The sequence below is a fragment of the Clarias gariepinus genome, chromosome 1, assembly GCF_024256425.1.
Source record: "Clarias gariepinus isolate MV-2021 ecotype Netherlands chromosome 1, CGAR_prim_01v2, whole genome shotgun sequence".
NCBI classification, from domain to species: Eukaryota; Metazoa; Chordata; class Actinopteri; order Siluriformes; family Clariidae; genus Clarias; species Clarias gariepinus.
In genome coordinates, this window is record NC_071100.1 from 32,801,439 (window position 1) to 32,821,842 (window position 20,404).

At 35.8% G+C, this 20,404-nt stretch overlaps 2 protein-coding genes across 2 annotated transcripts; both read left to right on the forward strand.

Moving 5' to 3' along the window:
* The first annotated feature begins 1,724 nt into the window (after positions 1-1,724).
* On the forward strand, positions 1,725-11,830 carry ctdnep1b (CTD nuclear envelope phosphatase 1b). Its single transcript, XM_053487308.1, has 7 exons — positions 1,725-2,235; positions 6,091-6,157; positions 7,268-7,386; positions 8,078-8,266; positions 8,730-8,841; positions 10,507-10,591; positions 10,673-11,830. Exons 1-7 carry the CDS (start codon positions 2,065-2,067, stop codon positions 10,731-10,733), a joined length of 804 nt encoding a protein of 267 aa, XP_053343283.1. The 5' UTR covers positions 1,725-2,064; the 3' UTR covers positions 10,734-11,830.
* A 2,420-nt stretch (positions 11,831-14,250) lies between these two features.
* gabarapb (GABA(A) receptor-associated protein b) lies at positions 14,251-19,031 on the forward strand. Its single transcript, XM_053498979.1, has 4 exons — positions 14,251-14,478; positions 17,524-17,602; positions 17,987-18,105; positions 18,255-19,031. The coding sequence occupies exons 1-4, from the start codon at positions 14,389-14,391 to the stop codon at positions 18,318-18,320; spliced, it is 354 nt and encodes a 117-aa protein (XP_053354954.1). The 5' UTR covers positions 14,251-14,388; the 3' UTR covers positions 18,321-19,031.
* The last annotated feature ends 1,373 nt before the right edge of the window (positions 19,032-20,404 follow it).

Here is a 20,404-nt window from a genome sequence, read left to right on the forward strand (position 1 = left end):
TCTTATTATAGTGGTAAATATAGTGTAACTAATTATACTATATATTATAGTGATGTGAGTTGACTGTAAGTGATATTATTATTATGGTAAAGTTTAGATGAAATATTGAGTAACAGACTTTAAAAAAAATATTTTAATCAGTTATAGAAAATAAAAAACAATCCTTTAATCACCTACAGATCCTCACACTGTTTGATATAGTGTCAAAGAACATTTACGCATTTGGCCGACACTCTTATCCAGAACGACTTACAAAAAATGATTTGAAGTTTCTGTCATTGGATAGATACTAGGTTACCAGGTTACTAACTAAGCATTAGTCAAACTCAGTTAGGAAGAGTTTTTTTTCTTTAGTTTAAGTATTTAAGAAATAGATATGTCTTGAGTCATTGTTTAAAGTTTAAAGATGCCAAAGACTCTGTACAGACATCTAGAGGAAGTTGCCAGAACAGAAAAGAGTCTGGATCTATGTCTTCCTTGCTCCCTCAGAGACGGTGGGACCAGGCAAGCAATGCTGGAGGATCGGAGGGAACAGGGTGCGGTGAGTGGTGTGATTAGAGCTGAGAGATAAGTGGACAAGGATCAGGGTTTTGAATTTTTTGCAGGTAGCTACAGGAAGTCAGTCCAGAGAGCGGGAAAGTGGGGTGGTGTGGGAGAACTTGAGAGGGTTGAAAATGAGATGTGCAGCTGCATTCTGGACCAGCTGCAGACAGAGTCAGACCTGCCAGGAGTAAGTTGCAATAGTCCAGTCTTGAAATAACAAGGGACGGAACAAGTCCTTGAGTAGCCTGTGAAGAAAGAAATGGGCAGATGTTGTAAAGAAAAAATCATCAAGAGCGAGTAAGTTTAGCAATGTGTGGGGAAAATGACAGATGATTGTCCAGAATTAACTCAAGATTGCGATCAATCAAGACAAAGACATTTTTATGTTCTTTTATTACCTTACAGTGGCTATTAATAATGTGTAACATTGTTAATACTGTATAAAATTATTGTGGTGTAGTGGTTAGTACTGTCGCCTTGCACATCCAGGATCCAGGTTAAATTCCAGCCTCAGGTCTTTGTGCATGGAGGTTGCATGTTCCAAATTGGCTGTAGTGTGTAAATGAACATGTGACTGTGTATGTTGGCACCTCGTTCAGGGTGTATCCCACATCCTGCTTTAAGTTCACACACTCATTCACACACAACAGGCAATTTGGGAACGCCAATTAGCCTAATCTGTATGTCTTTGGACTGTGGGAGGAAACTCAACCAAGCACAGGGAGAACATGCAACTCCATGGACACAGACCCAGAGGTGGAAAGGAAATCGAACCCGGACCCTGGAGGTGTGAGACCACCATGCCATCTTTCTTATTTATATTGTCCTCCAATCTCTTGTATCCTTGGATTTGACACACTGACATGTGATATATTTTCTTTTTTCGTCTTTCTTCCTTTATCCCTCCCTCCAGCAAGACCCTTCACACTAAACTGTACTTTAGTGATAATACAATCTCATATGTGGGCTAAAACTGATACCACATCCGTATTTTGGACGTTAGACTAGACTACACGTGAGGGGAAAAAATCCAACTCTGGCACTTTGTCATTTTAACTGTCTAATTTTTGCCTTTTTTAAATCGTTTGTTTTCTTCGTAACCTACAAGGTGGAAAAAAACGAACAGATGTGAACGATTTGATTCTTGACGGAAGTGACGTTGGTCTTGTACGTGCGCTGTTCCGGGTTTGGATTGAACCGTCTCTCAGCACCGAGTGCTTATTAACCGAGCTGCACCCTTCAGCGGTGAGGAGGGAGAAACACGGGGTTTACTGCCACGGTGTTTGGCTCGTTTGTGCTTCTGCTTGCGAGCTGGACCTTCAGCGAGTCTCACTCAGCCGGGTCAGGCAGACACACCGCTAGCGGGTTATGTGTGTGTGTGTTTGGAACAGGGCTGGATACAATTTAAACCTGCTTCGTTCACTAAAGAGAAACCTAACTGGTGCACTTTTAGTTCCTGCCTTTTTACCCAGAGCATTATGAAAGAAGACTGATGTTAACAGACTCGTCTGCAGGCTGTAAATGATATCGCGGATCTCGGAACGGTTTCAGCTCCTGGTTTATTTTGGACTTTTCGGTGTTATGGTGGACATGCTGAAGACTCAGAGTCTGCTGTGTGTCCGCACTTTCTTCGGCGTGACGTCCAAGTTATGGAGTTTATTTTTGTACATCCTCAGGAAACCGCTAAGAACAGTGAGTATCCTATATATTTTTAAAAACAGTGCATATAGCCACGCTGTTCAGGTTTCAGACTACTGGCAGTCGTACTCCGGTTTAAGACTTAAAGTTTAAACACTGATACAGGTGCAAAAAGCGCCTCAACACTTACACCTGAGAAACGAGGGGGGTGATTCTACGGAAACTTCGCCAATACGCGGGGCAGGTTTTGTAATTCTAACTTTCAGTTTGCCATTAAATGTGTTAAAGTGCATCTCTCTCTTCTGATTGGCTGAAACCACATGTCCCGCCCACTTAAAAGCAGTCCTGCGCAATTACCAACTCTGTTCCTTAGAGCTGACACACAATTCACAAAGTTTGATTTAAGTCTTGAGTTATTTACAGCTAAAAAACAAACCCTGAATAAATCTTTGTTATATAAAAGTACAATTTAGACCAGGGCTCAACTTGTTTTAAAATAGGGATCACTTTAAATTTTAAACTAAAGTCCATGACCCCCTTAATTGTTGCTTGAGTTTCTTGTGTTGTATTATTATGATATTGTTAAGCCTTTTATTATCTGGTCGTTATTGAGTTTATGAAGTAAACCCAATTGATTCAAGAGATCAGATTAATAATAAGAAAAATATGAGAAACATTATGACTTTCATGGCCTTACACCTGCATGGTTCGGGTTTGATTCCCGCCTCAGGTCTGTGTGAGTGGAGTTTGCATGTTCTCCCAGTGCTTGATGTGTTTCCTCCTGGTATTTGAGTTTCCTCCCACATGCATATTAATTAATTGACAGTCCCAAATTGCTTATAGTTTGTAAATGAATGTGTGGATGTGTGTGCTCTGTGATGGATTGGCACCCTGTCCAGGGTGTACCTCACCTTGTGCGCAAAGTTTCCTGGGACCAAAAGCCTGTACAGGATAAGCGGTATATAAGATGAATGAATGAAAAATGAATGAATAATAATTTTTTTATAGTCAAGGCTTATAATTTATATAATTAACAGTGTAGCCATTAAAAAAACAAACAAAGAAACAGGACTGCTTGGTATGCTACTGTACATGGACTCAATTTTAAAAACATGAGAAGTGCATGAAGCGCTGCACTCCTCATGCAGAATGGCCACTCGAAAGCTTCTTTAGGCCATATTTTGCTATGCTGTTACTACAATTTGGTCAGGTCCAGGCTTAGCAATGTTGTGTGGCAATAAAATGCAGTCAACTGATATCAGTGGAGTTTTTCTTCCCTGATGGCACAAGAATATTCCAGGACTCAAACAGTGAAAGAGTGGTTCTGGAAGCAAGAGGAATCATTTTCACATGTGATCTGGCCACCACATTTTTGCTGTAATCAAAGCTAAATGTGACTAAATGAAATCTAAGTAAATGCAATGTTTCTCTGGCCGGGCAGTGTACATTATACACCATTATCATTTAATATTTTACTTCTGTTTATAAATAATGAAAAAAGACAAATTATGAAATAACAATCATTCATGGTTCTCGAATGGCATGTAGTGTTATCACAAATAAAAAAAAAACTTAGTGTTAGATAGTTCTGCATCTCCTTTAGGATCCTAGACAGTAGGTTCATACAGGTTTTATCTGCCTGAATATATTGGCTTCTGTAGCAACAGGAAACACGTAAAACACAGCAATAGTGTTTTTTCATATACATACATTTTTAGAGTGAATTAATTTCTCCTATTTTAAGACTGGTTAACAGGTTTGTTGAAATGTCACAGCATTATCACAGCAGCGGTTACCCATATAAAGGTGAGCTTAAACCCTCGGTGTATCTTGGTCTGTGGTAAAGAACACATTATGTTTGTCAGAAGCTGCAGAAAAGATGTGATGAAATATGTATGAGTGAAGGGACATGTTATTTAAACATACCAACTACACCAGATTAATCCTGTATTAAACAGAAATTATGAATTAAAGGTGGAATTATATGCCGTTTTACAAAAGTATTGTAATCTGTAATAATTTGTCTAAATGTTTTAGTCTTTCCATAAAGTTCTCATTACTGTTAGATATTCAGAGTTATAACCCTCTGTCTGAATTAATACAAAGAAGTCAGTAGTACAAGTTTTTAAGATGACCACTATGAAGCACAAGTGTCTCTCATGTATATAAAATCTAGTTTTCTGCTTATAGCTACAGAAAGGTTTTAAAATTTGGCCCTCTTTACTATATTGTTCGATTTAAAAGCAAAAATGCACACTCTGTATAAGACATCAGCTGAGACATTCTTTACAGTAATCTGAATAATTATAAAACGGCCCAATTAAAAAGAACTGGATGACCATTCAATAGCTTCCCACCAAATCACATATAAAATAACTGTCTTACCTGTTCAACAAGACAACAACGGAAAATTCAATCAGTCTTAATCCTTTCCTTCTTTAGGTATATTACACACCTTCATTCTTTTACTCCCCTTTTTTTTTCACTTTGTCATGCTGGTTCACTCCCTCTTTGTTCCGATTGGTTGAGACTCCTGTCGGTCACTCTATACCTGGACTTCTTTCAAGAGAACTGTGATGACATTTAACATATCTGCATCATATGAAGAAACAAATTTCCTGCCAATTCTGACCCTGCACAGTTTACACTACAACAGTTTAGATACAAAGTATTCTTTCATCCGATTTATCAGTATATATATCTTTATATATTCAATTTTAAGGAATTATCAGTGGACGTTTAATATATACAAAAATGTTGGCCACTATCAAAGAGGTTGCAGTCAGGTTACGGTCAACATCTGAAGGGGGTCATCTAGGGCTCGCAGACTCTGTAAGTGCATTCATTATGTGTCCAGCCACCAAAGACTAGAACAAAACCTCCCTTTTAAAATGCCATTCACCCTGGCTACCCTTTCTGTTTGCCTTTGCATTCCCACCAACTCCTGCCCTTTAAGCTAAATTTAGCTTGAGAGTGAAGCGTTAAGGGGGAAGGAACGGGAGACAGAAGTATATGTGATTCAGAAATGAAGGATGAACATATGACAAGTAAGAAATGTCTTTTTTTTTTATTTTTTTTTTATTATTATTATTTATTTTTTTACGTTGAAATCCGAGCTCATGGCCCTTACTTTTGAGTATTTCATCATTTTTGTTATGGTCAGAGTACTATATGGCTGTTTAAATTTTTATAACGTGTCCAGAAGTGAAAACATAGGTAAATTCATAAGCAAATTTTTTTTGTGTGTGTAAATTTTAGCAGCACAGTTTAGGATAAATTTTTTTTTTCTTAATTTTGAATCTTTTTAAATTGTTACATTTTTAGATTTAAGGACTGAGAATTTAATTGTTTATGTTCTCTGAATTCTCTAGCTTTTAAGGTCTTTAAAATAAACGAGCAATTCGTCAATAGCCTTGATTTAATGCCTTTAAAATGGTTGTTGAATCTATGTAGTTTTACTTTTGACCAGTATTCTATTATTAATGCACTTTTAGAAAAAAAAAGGGTTAAACCTAGAGGTCTTAAGGATTTCTAGATGCAGAAAAATGATTTGCTTTGTTTGACAGTATCACAACTGTCGCATCTTAGGAGACTTTTAGCTAGGAATTTGTATGCGTGCACACACACACACACACAGTCAAAACATTGGTCTAATTCTTGTAATTTTATGGTCTTTTCTGATATTTCTTTCCACATTGCAAAACAATGCTCATCCAAAGTCATCCAAAATGCAGGATTTTTCTAAAATATAGAAGATTTATTTTAAACTTGGATCAAAACTTTTGCCTGGTACTGTAAAAACATATATATATATATATATATATACATGCATACATGTGCAGTATATAAAGTCTGTCATAACATAATTTTTTAATTTTTTTATATTGTAATTTCCTCTTTTTATTCTAGGTAATCCAATATCAGACGGTTCGATATGACATTTTACCCTTGTCACCCTTGTCTAGAACCAGGCTCAGTAAGTATCTTTTTTTTATTTATTTATTTTTTCCATAATAAAAATTGCTAAAAGTCACCTCTAAACCAAGGATGATCTCTGTTCAGGTCAGTTTTATTTGTATAGCAGTGGTAAAAATAGACATTGTCACAAAGCAGTTTAACAGATATTCAGGTCTAGCTCTAGATGCCGAATGGTGAATGAAAACCTTTTTCAATTCGTTTTTATTTATATAGCGCTTTTAACAATGGCCATTGTCTCAAAGCAGCTTCACAAAAATTAAAAAGAAAATTTGAAAAGAAAATTTATGGAAATGAAAACTGTGTATAGATAATGATGAGATGAATGAATGAATGAATAAATGAATGATGAATAAAATGTCTCTGATGAGCAAGCCAAGGGGGAAGGCGACAGAAGAACTCCCTTGGATGGCAATAGGAAGAAAGGAACCAACCCGAGAGGGAAACCCAGCCACAGTATCACTGTTGAATTGTGTGGCGTTCTTGCTGAAGAAGGCAGGGCATTTAGTGTTAGTGGCTGGTTTGTTTGTTTGTTTAAGTGATTATGGGTTGAAAAGTTTACATCACAACAAAGTTTGCAACAAGTTTGCAATAATAACAATAATTATTTATAAATTGTAAATTAATAATTTCTAATTTGACACAAATTAGAATAAAAAAGATTATTGGACACACAGAAGATGTAATGTAACCCAGATATGAATGTTAGTTTTTGGTTAATGCTGCTATTACCTGGAAATCTTTTATTCCAGGTTTCAGCAAATTATTGTTTTCAATCACTTATTGTCTGTAATGTTCTCCGGCTATAAAGCAACAAGGCCATTTTAAGCTATTTAAAAAAAAAAAAATCAGTAAAGATACTAGAAGATGATGAAATACATAACCATCAGACGAGTAAGTTGACAGTAGCAGATGTACTCTGTCTCACAGTAAATACAGCCGTCTGTAGAGAACTAAATGGGCAGTGGTTGATTAGGACATAAAGTGAGGTTTTGTTTTGCTGTTCTGCTTTCAGCAGACTTAAAGGGGTTGCATGCGGTGATGGAGGATTTTATACTAATGCTTTAGGTTTTGGTTAAAGTTTTTTTTTTTTTTTTGCATGTTTTGCCAGATGCAGTGAAACGGAAGATTCTAGTTTTAGACCTCGATGAGACGTTGATTCACTCTCATCATGATGGGGTTCTGAGACCAACAGTACGGCCTGGCACTCCACCAGACTTTATCCTTAAAGTAAGAAATGCATTATTTAAAGGTTACATGCTGTTTAATGTTGAGACATAAACGACTAAGGCACAACTACAGTGCAAAGACCCCTGTTCAAGAAGCAATGATTGAGTTCTGTGATGGGTCTTGGTGAATAAAAACAGTTGAACTAGAGTTGATATCTGTCTGATTGAGTAAAATCATATATAATTTCTGTGGGATTTTTTGGGTGCCTTTGATCCCATCACCAGTGTATAGTTAGTAATAAAGTTTATTTAATTCACCCATCAGTGGTCATATTATGGCCGATTACTGTATTTGGCTGTACTTACTGGGCCATCCTTAAGCAAAAGTTCAGCAATAAAAATAAATAAGTAAGAAAAATAAATAAATAAAATCTCTAATTTGCATGAGGGAATGATGATTACGTGTCCACATACTTTTGGCTGTGTACATGCTTAAGCCACCCCCTTTTTTTTGTTTTTTACATTGTCTAGTTTTTGTTGTTGTCATAAAAATAAGGCTTTATAATGGCTCTTTAAAAAAAAAAAAAGAGTTTTTGATTAAATTATGCTTTGTACAGATTTTAATAATTTTGCCATGTAGCCAATTTTTAATACCTACTATCATCAGTCAGGAATCTCAAAACAGCCTGATCTACTTAACACCAATAAAGTTCTCATATTGCCTTTCTCTCTTCCTCTTGTTTTGTCTTAAGGTTGTTATAGACAAGCACCCAGTTAGGTTTTTTGTGCATAAAAGGCCCCATGTGGACTTTTTCTTGGAGGTGGTCAGTCAGTGGTTCGAGCTCGTGGTGTTCACCGCCAGCATGGAAATCTACGGCTCTGCAGTAGCGGACAAACTGGACAACAACAAGGGCATACTAAATCGCAGATACTACAGACAGGTGACTGTCTGAAATGGCTACCTCACTCACATGCTCACGGTGCATTATACAGAGCTCTATATAAAGCACTATAAGGGACAGTCACGAAGACACTGGGCCAAAGGCCAAATTTAGACCACAGCAAACTCATCTTTGCATATATGATGGAAGATCTGAATGACACAGCAAATTCCAACAGATATTCTGTACTACTTTTTTAAAAACAACCCTCATACTCTAATGCTGTCCTACTTTGTGTTTATTCTAGTAGTTACATTTCAAACTGAAAGAGATCTCTATTGATTGTTGAACTATTGCTCTAAAATTGGTAAAACCCCAAATAATGCACTGTAACAGTGATGTTAGGAAATGAATTTGGAACCGGAGTATCACTCGTGCTATGCTGCTCATATCGCTTAATTTGCATTTATATAAAGATTAAATTACTGCATCTATTCATGTCATTATTCTGTGTCTTTTTCAGCATTGCACGCTGGATCTGGGTAGTTATGTAAAAGACTTGTCCATCATACATAGTGATCTTTCCAGTATAGCAATACTTGACAACTCGCCTGCGGCGTATCGCAGTCATCCAGGTAAAATACCAACCTTTTAGCTTATATTGTGTGTCATGAATATCTGACTTGGTTCTATTTATTTTTTAAATATAAAGAGATGCATTGAGAGGGGGGGGGGGGGGCGTGTAAAAGCAGAGACTGCATGGGTCTGTACATAGTTCTGTTGGTTACAGCATATAGGTTACATAGTTACAGCAACAACATACTTTTTCCTTTTGTACCATTTGTCTATCCATGTGTACACAGCATTTTGGTCAGCATGTGATCATGTTAACCTCACATGTGTTTTGAAAACAGTTAATGATTTTGTTGTGCTCAACAGTACTGAAGTCTAAAGTGTGACATTGGTGGTATAAAAGAAGTAGGAAGACGAATACCATGTCAAAGTTAGACCATAATACAACTTATAGATGGTTATAAAATGATTTATTTGGTTTCAACAAAACAAGTTCTATCTTGCTCTATCTTGCACTCCCTGCTGCCTTAAAATATTCCACAGAACTGTCACTTATTTACTGGCTGAGAAGTCATATAAGGACACGGCTACAAAAAAAAATAGCTGGCTTTTCCATTAGTGATGAAGTCTGATCAATCCCTTTTTTAAAATTGATTTCCTTTTAACGACTGGTACTAATGCTAGATAAAAAAATTAAGAGTTTATAGAACTCTCTAAAATGTTATAGCTAAAAAAAAAAAGCTGATCAGCTCTAATGTAGTCCGTGATCTCACTATTTTAGGTTTAAGCCTACGTACACAGACTGCTAAAAAGAAGATTGGATAAAAATTAAGTTTGTCTTAAAGCGGCTCCAGCACATTAAAGTTCACTTGTACCAATTTAGCGTTGTTATTTTAGCTGTAAAAATATTAGGTAAAAATAGTATGTTTAAATTCTTTTTTCTTAAATAATATCGATTGGTGCAGGTGTTGTTTATATTGAGCAAGTAGCTTATTAGAAGCGCTTTTTTTTTTTTTTTTTTTTTTTTTCAACAATAGATTTAACATTTGGATTTCATTTATGGTGCAGGTTAAACTTCAGGCAGATACAGTGACAAGAAAAAGTATGTGAACCTCCTGAAATTTCAACTGCATTCATTTGTCAAAAAATGTGATCTGATCTTAATTTAAGTTAATATATTGTGACTAAAAGAATACCAAATATTCTGATCTATTATGTCTTTATAAAGAACAACAAAAAAATCTGTGCTAAAGGGGGAAAAAAATAAAACTTGCTGGAGTCAGGTGTTGCCTGTCTTTAATTTTCAATAAAGTCTGTCCAGTGGTCAATTTTGTGCCCAGTTTGACACGCGCAATATGCTGTTAACTTTCTAATCTGGAAAAGCGGTTTCTAATCTCTCACATAACTGATCATAACTGCTTCTTTTATTTTCAGTAAAAGTTTTTTTTTCTGTAATTTTATATAGAGGCTGGAATTATGCCTAAAGAGTATGATTGCAGCCAAACAGCAAACTAAAACAAACACGCACCCTTTATTACTCTACAGGCTGTTCAGTCCATTATTTATTTTAAGATTAACTTGAATAGATTAAACACTGGTTAGAATTCCCATTTACTGCAGCTTTCGTAGTAACACAGCGTTTTTTTTGTTTTTTTTTTCTTAATTCGTTTTTTTGAGCAGCACCAAAATTGATTTCTTTCTTTCTTTCTTTATTTTTATTCTTACAGATAACGCAATACCTATAAAATCATGGTTCAGTGATCCCAGCGACACAGCTCTTCTTAACCTTCTGCCAATGTTGGATGCACTAAGGTAAGGATTTGACCTGAAATAGCAAACTATCATTTTTCTGACCAATCATCATTCTTTGTTTAAAGTTAATTCTTTTTATAGATTCACAGCTGATGTTCGGTCCGTCCTTAGCCGCAACCTGCACCAGCATCAACTCTGGTGATCATCCCACCGAGAGTTGCATTTTTAACTTTGCATCCAGACTCTGTCCCTCAGTTTCGATGGCTCTTTTGTACAACACCAGCATAAGCATGATGAGGTGAAGGTCCAAAGTGAACTTGACTGAAGGAAGTTAAGAAGTCTGGGATCATGTTTTCCATTTGTGTCCTTTCCATTTTTAAACTGGAGTTTCTGCCCTTAATTTCTTCTGGAATATTGTGTGAGGACTGCACACAAAGCCATGAGCATCAAGGCAGAACCCAGAAGGAACACTTTTATTCATACAGTGCCATAGTTTTAATACGACAGACTTTAATGAATCTGTATTTCTCAGGTTATTGATGATGGACAATGTTCTTTCGTCACTGTGATTATGTGGCAAAACAATGAGCAATAATTTGGAATAATTTTATTATTTTTTTTTTTTCTCCTCGGCTTTCCTTCTCTAAGTAAAGTTGTTGTAGCCATCAGTTTGGGAGAAGTTTGTGGGAAAGTCAGTGTCCCTGAGTTTATTTAATTTAAATGTAATTTTTTTAAATATATAAACTCTTTGGCAATACTTGATGGATGAGCATTGAGACAAGAGTATAACGATTTTAATGTGATGTATAATTTAGACTTGGAGTCTCAAGTACATATCTGGGTGTCCTTTGTACACAGTCTTTGTAACAACACTTTATATTTTGTGATGTGTAATGTAAGGATTGTTACAGTGTCATCTTTAAAGACGGGAGTATGTAATGGTTTATGTATTCACGGGCAGTTGGCAATTTTATATGACGGATATGTTGAATGTTTTCCCCAACCTATTTTTAATCAAGGTCTCTGAATACATCCTGAATTGTTTCTATTCTTTTGAAAGGCATAATAATAATTTGTGGGAAGTTTTCATAGAACTAAGTGTTTTGTTGCAGACTTCAAAAGGGGGAAAAAAAAGTTTTATTTTCTTCACACATTTGTACTGAACAGTCTGCAAAACAGTCGCTGTTTCAATGTTGTTTTATGTTTACCCTGGTTGATTCCAAATCTAATATTCTGCTCAAGTCTCAGGGCAGCTCGTTGAACTCCAGTCCTGAGAGTAATAAAACACAAAAGTGTGAAGTTTGGCTGTGTTTTTTGTAATTTATTTTTTTTTATTGGCTGCAAGTTAACAATTATTTGAGCTGACGTTTGTTAAAATGCAATATTTAACTTTTATCAATGTAGATGTAGCATGTATAACACTCTGCAATAACCAAAAAAATATATATTTTTAGATGTTTATTTTAATGACCATTCCCAAAAAATGTTTTAAGATGAAGAGTTAATAAAGACCAGTTCTGACAAAAAAAAAACTATTAATTGCTGTAAGGCATTGCCTAAAATAAAACGAAAGCAAATGTCTTACTTCAGAAGAATTGCAGCAGGTTCTACAAGATACTCAGAAAAACGTACCAGACAGTTTCTTCATAAAACTGCACTGTGGGATTAGACAGGACGAGTTGGCCTTTGGTCCCCACAGGCATGGGTGAGCCTTGGGTGCTCATGATCCTGTTACCAGTTTACTGGTGTATTGTTGATCAATGTTAGCAATTGATCAACCATACAGTTTAGTTTACATGGTGGTGGTGGTGGTGTTCATGTCGGAGTATGTTTAAAATTAGTGCGAATTGCATATTTTGATCACTGCTGGTACTGATGGGTATGGCCATGAAAGGGAACACACAGGTGTGACCCATATGAATTATGTGGCACACTACAGAATGTATTTAGATATTTTGGGCTGACAGTTGGCAAACCACATAGACGGAAGCTGATTGTGGTAATCATATAGGAAGCTATACCCCAGTCCATAGTTATTTTATGAGTAATATTTATAATAAATCACTAATTTAATTACTAAAATCTGTAATTACTAAAAGTTTGTCAGGGTTAACAAACTGGGCTAAGAATTAGCTGTTATTTAATATCTTTTTAAATATAATATTTGTGTTTTCTGTACATTCTCTGTAAATGTCTAAATTTGTACTGTCATTAACAGTCAGGTGTTTGCTACCAGTGTTGTGATTTTAGTTTTCTTTTTTTTTGGATTTTTTCCCGATTTTCTCCCTAATTAAGTTGTGTCCAATTAACAATTTTTTTTAGACAACAGAAAAAGTTAGAGAATCCAGATGAACCTGATCTGGTTGTGCAGATTTAAACCATACACCGTTTGGCTATTACAGCACAGTTTAACCGTTTAGGTATTGGGTGGATTTGACCTGTCATTCACTCCGATAGGTATGAATACATCTAATTCAAAGGGAAGCATTGACCGAATTGGTACTTGCTTTCTTGTTTTGCTTACCCAGTTGCCAATTGTGCATGATGAACGCAGTCACAGCCCGATGCCATTCCAAAGTTATAGATATTAAGGTACCATGGCAATAAGATAAATTTGAATAGTAATTTGATTACTACCCTGATTCTACTGTACAATTATATTTAGGCCTTTATTTGTTACATATATGTATGTTAGTGCACAGTGAAATTCTTTTCTTCACATATCCCAACTTGAGTTGTGGTCGGAGTGGAGGATCAGCCAACAGACAGTGTGCCAGGAGCAGCCATGTTTCCATGGTACAAATAAAGTCTTGGAGATGTTGCGGCTGACAAAAAGACAGGAGGCAGAGCTGAAGGTGGCAGAGCTGAAGATGTTGTGATTTGCTTTGGGATTGACGAAAAATTATTATTATATTAAGTGGAGAGTGCAGGTAGGATGGTTAGAGGTTAAGATGGTTTGGACATGTTTAGAGGACGGACGAGGGGTCTAAAGAGGAAGGCCCAAGAGGAGGTTTATGGATGTGGTGAAGGAGGACATGCAGGAGGTTGGAGTGACAAAGGAAGATGTGGTAGACAGAGTTAGATGGAAACAAATGGTCCATTGTGGCGACCCCTAAAGGAAAGAAGAGGAAAAAGAAAAATCATGGAAATGGTAAAAATACTGAAGTGGTACTGGAAATGGTAAAAAGATATATATAATATGGTACAGTCTGTGGTAGAAATAATGTACCACCAGAGTACCTGGAGTTTTCATGTTATTTATATATCATAAATACATTGTGCTGGAAATGAAACTGAAAGGCACCATTTTACAGTGGTATTTAAATTTTTTTAAAGATGCTGCCTAAAACCCTGCTTGTGTGATTGTCCTTAGTGTTCTCCAGTTTGCTGAAATATGAAATGTTCCACAAAGGGGGAAAAAATAGAAACTGGCAACCCTGCGTTGCCACCCCACCCACTGATCATGAGGGCAGCATAAACACCGACCGAATAACTGCTCCGTAACCCTCCGCGCCCTGGGGGTGTACACTGTGGGCCATGTGAAATAGTGCCTAAAACACCAACATAATGTATACCATAAATATATATTATAATTTCTAGCCGTTTTTGCGTAATTTAGCCGTTTTGTTTTTCAAATCTTAGATTTAAAAAAAAAAAACGCTAAGTCACAGAAAGCTTCGTTAAAACTGAAGAGAAAAACATTGCTTGTCGCATGCGCTGTTATGTATTCATGCGCCGTAGAGGACCGTCACATAAACATCGCAACAGCTAGTAAAACTGTCCAGCTTCGTCTTTATTAAGGATCTCCTTTTCTAAGTGACGTCTCCGTACACTACAGTGTTTGACACCGAGCCGCGATGAAGTTCCAGTATAAAGAAGAGCATCCGTTTGAGAAGAGGCGATCAGAGGGAGAGAAAATCAGGAAGAAATACCCAGACAGGGTTCCTGTGAGTATAGCTCCAACAACAAACAGCTGCTCTGTCCTAGCCGAGGGAAAGTATGAGTGTGTAACCTTTGTCTTAAAAAGACGTTAAACCCCCTCTGTGTTTCAGTTGCGTAAGGGTAAATTGATACGTGTGAAATATGTGTATGTTTATCAAACCTGGGATTACGTCAGTCTTTGCTGAAGGACACGAGCAGTTAGCATCCAGTTAGCATCGTAATATTAGAGTGTAATGTCCGAAATCAGACAGGAGTTGTTGTGGCAGTCAGTGCTAACACTGTGTGGGAGAAAATCCAGTCTGATTGTTGGCCAAATATATTATAAAATAGGTGGGATATATAAAAAAAATTAAGTGTGTTCTCTGAGGGTAGATACGTATGTGTTATCAGTAGGTATAGGCTAGCTAAGTGGTGACTAAGTGAAGTGCTAATGCTTTTGTCTTTGTTGTTGACATACAAAGCTAAGCACACTTGTGTACTTTTTGCTATTTTTACACCATAAATAAATAAATAAATAAATAGGTTTATGTGTGTGTTTATGTGTGTGTATGAGTGGCCCAAAAATGTAAGCATGAAAAATGAAAACAATTTTCAATATAAAAAATTATAAACAATCTTGGTCACATGATAGCATCATAGCATGATGTGACTACTGACGTATAATAGAGAAAACATGATACTACATATTTCTGCCTACATATTCGAGTTTTAAAGTGGAGCATGGGTAACTGTTAAAGTGTTTACATTTTTTTTGGCCTCTCTGTAAATAAGGTAACTGCCAGCACCTGTGTGTGGGTTTGTATATGAAAAAATAATCACAATTCTTTTGTGTAGCAATTCATGTATCGCCACACTGACTTAATTTTTTAAAAATCATAATTTATCTTTAATGTATATATGTTTGCATTTGAGTTCCTCTATAATTCTACAGATGATGCTCTCTAAAGTGTTCACACATTGGCAGGCAGCGCAGTATCCTGTGTGGTAAGAGCAAATTATTTGCAGAGTCTGTTTAGAAATGGTATAGAATCCGAAAAGAAAAACCAAACACACGCTCACGTTATCTCTCCCACTGATTTTTCTTCTTCCTCCCCCACCAGAGTGAGAGTATTGTCCTTTTTCTAGTTCCCACAGCACAGGAAAGCTTTAAATGCTAGGTTTATTTACACATGGAAAGCACACACAAATTCAGTCTCTGTCCAGCGTCAAGGATATAAAGATGTTACTAAAGGATGTGTTGAAAAGGAAAAAGAAAAAAATTCCAGTAAAGAAATAGTCGGTGTTGTCAGGCGAATTAAAAAGTATTAAGAATTGCAGTTTTCAGTTTATGTAATAAGTTACTCCAGATGGAAATGAGCAATTCATGTTTGTTTGTTTATGTAATATAAAAACAAAAATAACCATCTCTGAATCTTTGTGCTTCCTAAAACCATTTTTGATAACAATGTCCTGTAAATCCCGTTACATCGCAGGATTGCCACCTGTGTCATTATAAGCTAAAAGAAAAGAGGTTGTGCAGCACTATAAGAAAGAGAGGACTGTTTTGTTCCAGTATGGTCAGCAGTGCTGTTCTCCTCAGTGATTGACCATGTTTATGATATTATTGCAAATTTAGCAAATCAATAATAAGAGGACATTTTGTTTCCATTGACGTTTTGTTTAAACAATTCTAGCGGTACAGCCAAAACAAATTAATTATGTGAGACACATTACCGAAGCCCAAACAATTTAACCATTTAAACAAATACATAAATAGGCTTTTGCGATTCTATAAGTATGACCGGTTTATAGATTTTTTTGATTAAAGATTATTTTTAAAGATTATGTGCATAGTTTGGAGTGTAGCACCTGTAAGATTATAGAGGTAATGCAAGAATTTACCACCCCAGATGCAAACATTAACCTCTTAACAGTCACCCTATTTTCCCTGAAATGACATACCCAGATTCAAATGGTCACTGTTCCCACATACTTTGGTCCTTATGAACATGGCTTATCTAAAGCTACAATTTTGAAGTTTTGTATAAAAATTATCGTGAATTACTGAGTTATAGAGGCTAAAATGAATTTTTTTTATACACCTCTAAATGTGACCTTAGAAAGTCTACTAGACCACAGCCAAAAAATTGGGGTTTATTAAGGGCCTATATATTATCATATTTCTGTTATTATATAGATTACATGTCGGCATTAGGTCATTCAGTCACAATAACATAAAATGGATCAAATCCTGAGATTCTAAGCTTTCAAATAGTAGATGGTGTTACCATATTGATCAACAATTTAATGCTTAAAAATTTCGTAAAATATATTGAAAATTATGTGACAAAAAGGGGCCCATATAAAAGCCAGTGACGGTTATTAAAAATAATAGTAATTAAAAAAAGGTTGAAGTATTCAGTGTAGCGATATATGTATTTCCACACTATTTGATTGCGATACGTAAAGAAACGGTAGATAGTAATAAGGAATGACTGGATAGAGTCATTAGTGACTAGTGAAGTGATCATTCAATCATATAAATTTACTAATTGTAAAATTGTGGCATTCTTACAACCCTAGATGTAATGCAGGTTAATCTCTCAGATTTAATCAGTGCCATTCTTTATTAAAATAACATTATAACATTATTTAGTCCTCGTTCCTGCTACAGTTTGGGAGAACAACATTGTTAAACTATGTTTTGTTACCTAAAATATTGTTTACTGCTGAAAATTCGGTGTATATTACTTAATTAAAAGAAGTTTGTGATATTAAGGAATGTATGTTTTAGAACAACAAACAGAAAGGTTCAGGTTCAAAGGGGAAAAGTCAGCTGCTGTTTCCCTTTCTTTTTGTCATGCCTATGATTGCTGCACGTATTCCCAGGAATGAATAAGGACCTGAAAAAAAATATGCAAGGGTGTAGGCTAAAATCAGGCACATTGAAATATATATATATAATTTGTAGTAAAAAAATGAACATCTTTAACTAAAGTACTGTGACTTGTACTATGTCTATATGTGACTGTGTAATCTTTGAGTAAGGGGTGCTTTTGTTTTTGCTCTAGGTAATTGTTGAAAAAGCTCCCAAAGCCAGAATAGGAGACCTGGATAAGAAGAAATATCTGGTCCCCTCAGATCTCACAGGTGAGTGATGCAATGTAGCAATACAGTGAATGAGGAAAATGCAATTCTGAATATAGCCTATAACATATTTCCTGTTAAATAGATCATAATTGTCTAGTTAGTAGACGTCTTTAACATGCATGTAAAATATACACCAGGAGAATTCTTTTAGTGTTGGATAAATGGAAATCCGGCACCTTCTTGGCTGTTATTCTTGCAGAATGATGCAATAAGTAAAAACATTATTCACTTTCTGACATTGCTCCAAAATAATGACTCCCTCGTTAGCCAGGATGAATCGATAGTACAATTAGGCTCTGTAGGGAAACAAGTGAATATATTTGTATTTTGTTTACATCCTTTGTGTGGTGTCACATTATCTATCATTTCTGTGTTTCACTGCAGTTGGCCAGTTCTATTTTCTCATCCGAAAACGAATTCACCTAAGGGCTGAAGATGCTCTATTCTTCTTTGTAAACAATGTCATTCCTCCTACCTCTGCAACTATGGGCCTGTTATACCAGGTACACAACAGCTCAGTTGTTGCTTTTCATTCTTGCATGTCTTTTGATTTTAAATGCAGTTTCTCAATCTCTCCGTTCCTGCCCACAGTCTCTTCATATGTTGCTGTAGTGAAGTATTAATAATATATATATATTTTTTATTTTTTTAGGAGCATCATGAAGAGGATTTTTTCCTCTACATTGCCTACAGTGATGAAAGTGTTTATGGAGAATAGAACCAAATGGAAAAATCACTTCCCACCTCCTTTTCCTTCCTTTTACAAGAGTATATAAACCCATATCAGCAGCCTAGAGTTCAGAGCTTCTGACATCAAATGCACTTTTACTCTTATGTTTCTTTTTATTTCCACTAATGTTTTTCCTTCATTCTAGGGTTTGCAGTAGTTTTGGTGTTTGGCAAATGAAGTTTTTTTCTTTCTTTCTTTATACAATCTTTATTTTTTAATATTTGTTTTATAACTGGCCCCAAGCTGATGCTGATGTTTTGTTTCACCACTTAGCAGCAGTAGACTATCGAATGGAGCTTACGTGAAAAAGAAAAGAGTTTGTTTAGATTCTGAAATTGATCTTCGTTTCACCAAAACTAGTGAATCGTTCTCCCATAGCTTTACATATATGTTTTGGGGCATTGCGCATTTAAGTGCTGCTGACGAGCCGGTTGTTAAAACCAAATTAAGAGTGAACACTTTCTTTCTCCAATTATGTTGGTCAATCAATTCTTTCCATACAATATGAATATTTAATGAGAGTTATTGTACCTGGTTCATTCTATGTCATTTGATTTAAGATTGTATATCTTAGTTGATTTATTTAGGAAGGTTTCTTCTTTATTTTTTTCCTTTTTGTTTTTGAACTCGGTATTCAGCTGCATTTCTGATACCCTTAAATTGAGGTGACAAAATAAAATAAACATAGATGAACTATTACTGTATGTTTGTCCTGTTTTTTTTTTTTTTTCTAGTAGTCTTGAATAGTCTTAGTTAATTCTCAGATAATAAAAATAAAAGCAGGAGATCTGCTTCACATTAGTCACACTATTCCATATGTCATGACTGTGTCAAGAGCGTTATATAATGTATGTTTATTTATTTAGTAATTACTTAAACTTGCTCAGGGTTGTGGTGGGTCTGGAGCCTATACTGGGAGGATTGGGAGACAGGAATACATGCCATTTCCTCATTAAGTTAAATTGATCTATACACTGCCTGGCCCAAAAAAGCCATATTTTACTGCATCAAGCAAAGAAAACAACTAAGGTGGTTTGAAATTACTACAAGTTGGATAGAACCATTCAACACATTATTAAAACTGGAACGATAGTGCTGAACCATGAACAACCGAAACATCGTGAATGAATGGAGATCACTTAAACACTTGTTTGTTTAAAAAACAAACAAACAATAAAATATGTTTAATAATGAAAGTAAGAGCGTTTCTGTATGCTTCAGTTTCAGTTTGTTGGTTTCAAAGGACCATAAAGATTGGACTTTGGAGCAAAAGGTGTGTACATGTGGTTTGATTTCAGGTTCCAAAATGATTGGGTCGTCAGGGTAAGAAGGGGAACACTTGAAGCAGTGAACCCATCATGCATAGTGCCCACTGTACAAGCTTATGTTATGATCTGTGGTGGCTTCAGTTGTTTAGGTCTACCCTCAACAACATTAAGTTGCAATAAAAGGAAGTCAGCTAATGACCTGAATATGGAACGATCAGGTTCAATGGAGTTTTTCCTCTCTGAAATTATTTTCACACATGAACTGCCAACCACTTTGTGTGCTGTAATCAAAGCTAAAGGTGATTAAATGGAGGTTTAATGTGTCTGACTTTTTTTTTGTCAGGCAGTGTATTTGCCCACTTTGGGATGAAGGTAGGTGGATGTGTTTGGGAGGTAGGAGGAAACTCACATGGACAATGTAAAGAAAATGTTAAGCTTCACACAAATAGGATTAAATCGTGGGACTCGTACTTGTTTCACCACCATGCCAGTTTATACTAAATACTCAATGCTAAAAGAAGTGCTTATGGTTGTGTAAAAGAGTGATAGAAAGATTACAATTCCAGGACTGCCAGGTAGCCACTGATAGGGTTTTAAACAAAGCTAGCAACCCTCAACATGAATAAAGATTTGGAGGAATGTATCTGTGAATGAGCAGGATCGATGGTATGTGGCAATATTGAAGAACATATTTACCACTTTTATGGAGAAACCACAAATATTAAACTTGGACGCAGTTACTTTTAATAGTTTGCCTATGGAAATACAGTATAAAGGCTCCAGACTGCTTTTTGAAATCTTTCC

Coding starts and splice junctions, on each gene's coding strand:
- ctdnep1b (XM_053487308.1), top strand. CDS start 2,065: ATGATATCGCGGATCTCGGAACGGTTTCAGCTCCTGGTTTATTTTGGA. Junction 2,236..6,090: donor TCAGGAAACCGCTAAGAACA/GTGAGTATCCTA, acceptor TTTTTATTCTAG/GTAATCCAATATCAGACGGT. Junction 7,387..8,077: donor CACCAGACTTTATCCTTAAA/GTAAGAAATGCA, acceptor TTTTGTCTTAAG/GTTGTTATAGACAAGCACCC.
- gabarapb (XM_053498979.1), top strand. CDS start 14,389: ATGAAGTTCCAGTATAAAGAAGAGCATCCGTTTGAGAAGAGGCGATCA. Junction 14,479..17,523: donor AATACCCAGACAGGGTTCCT/GTGAGTATAGCT, acceptor TTTTTGCTCTAG/GTAATTGTTGAAAAAGCTCC. Junction 17,603..17,986: donor GGTCCCCTCAGATCTCACAG/GTGAGTGATGCA, acceptor GTTTCACTGCAG/TTGGCCAGTTCTATTTTCTC.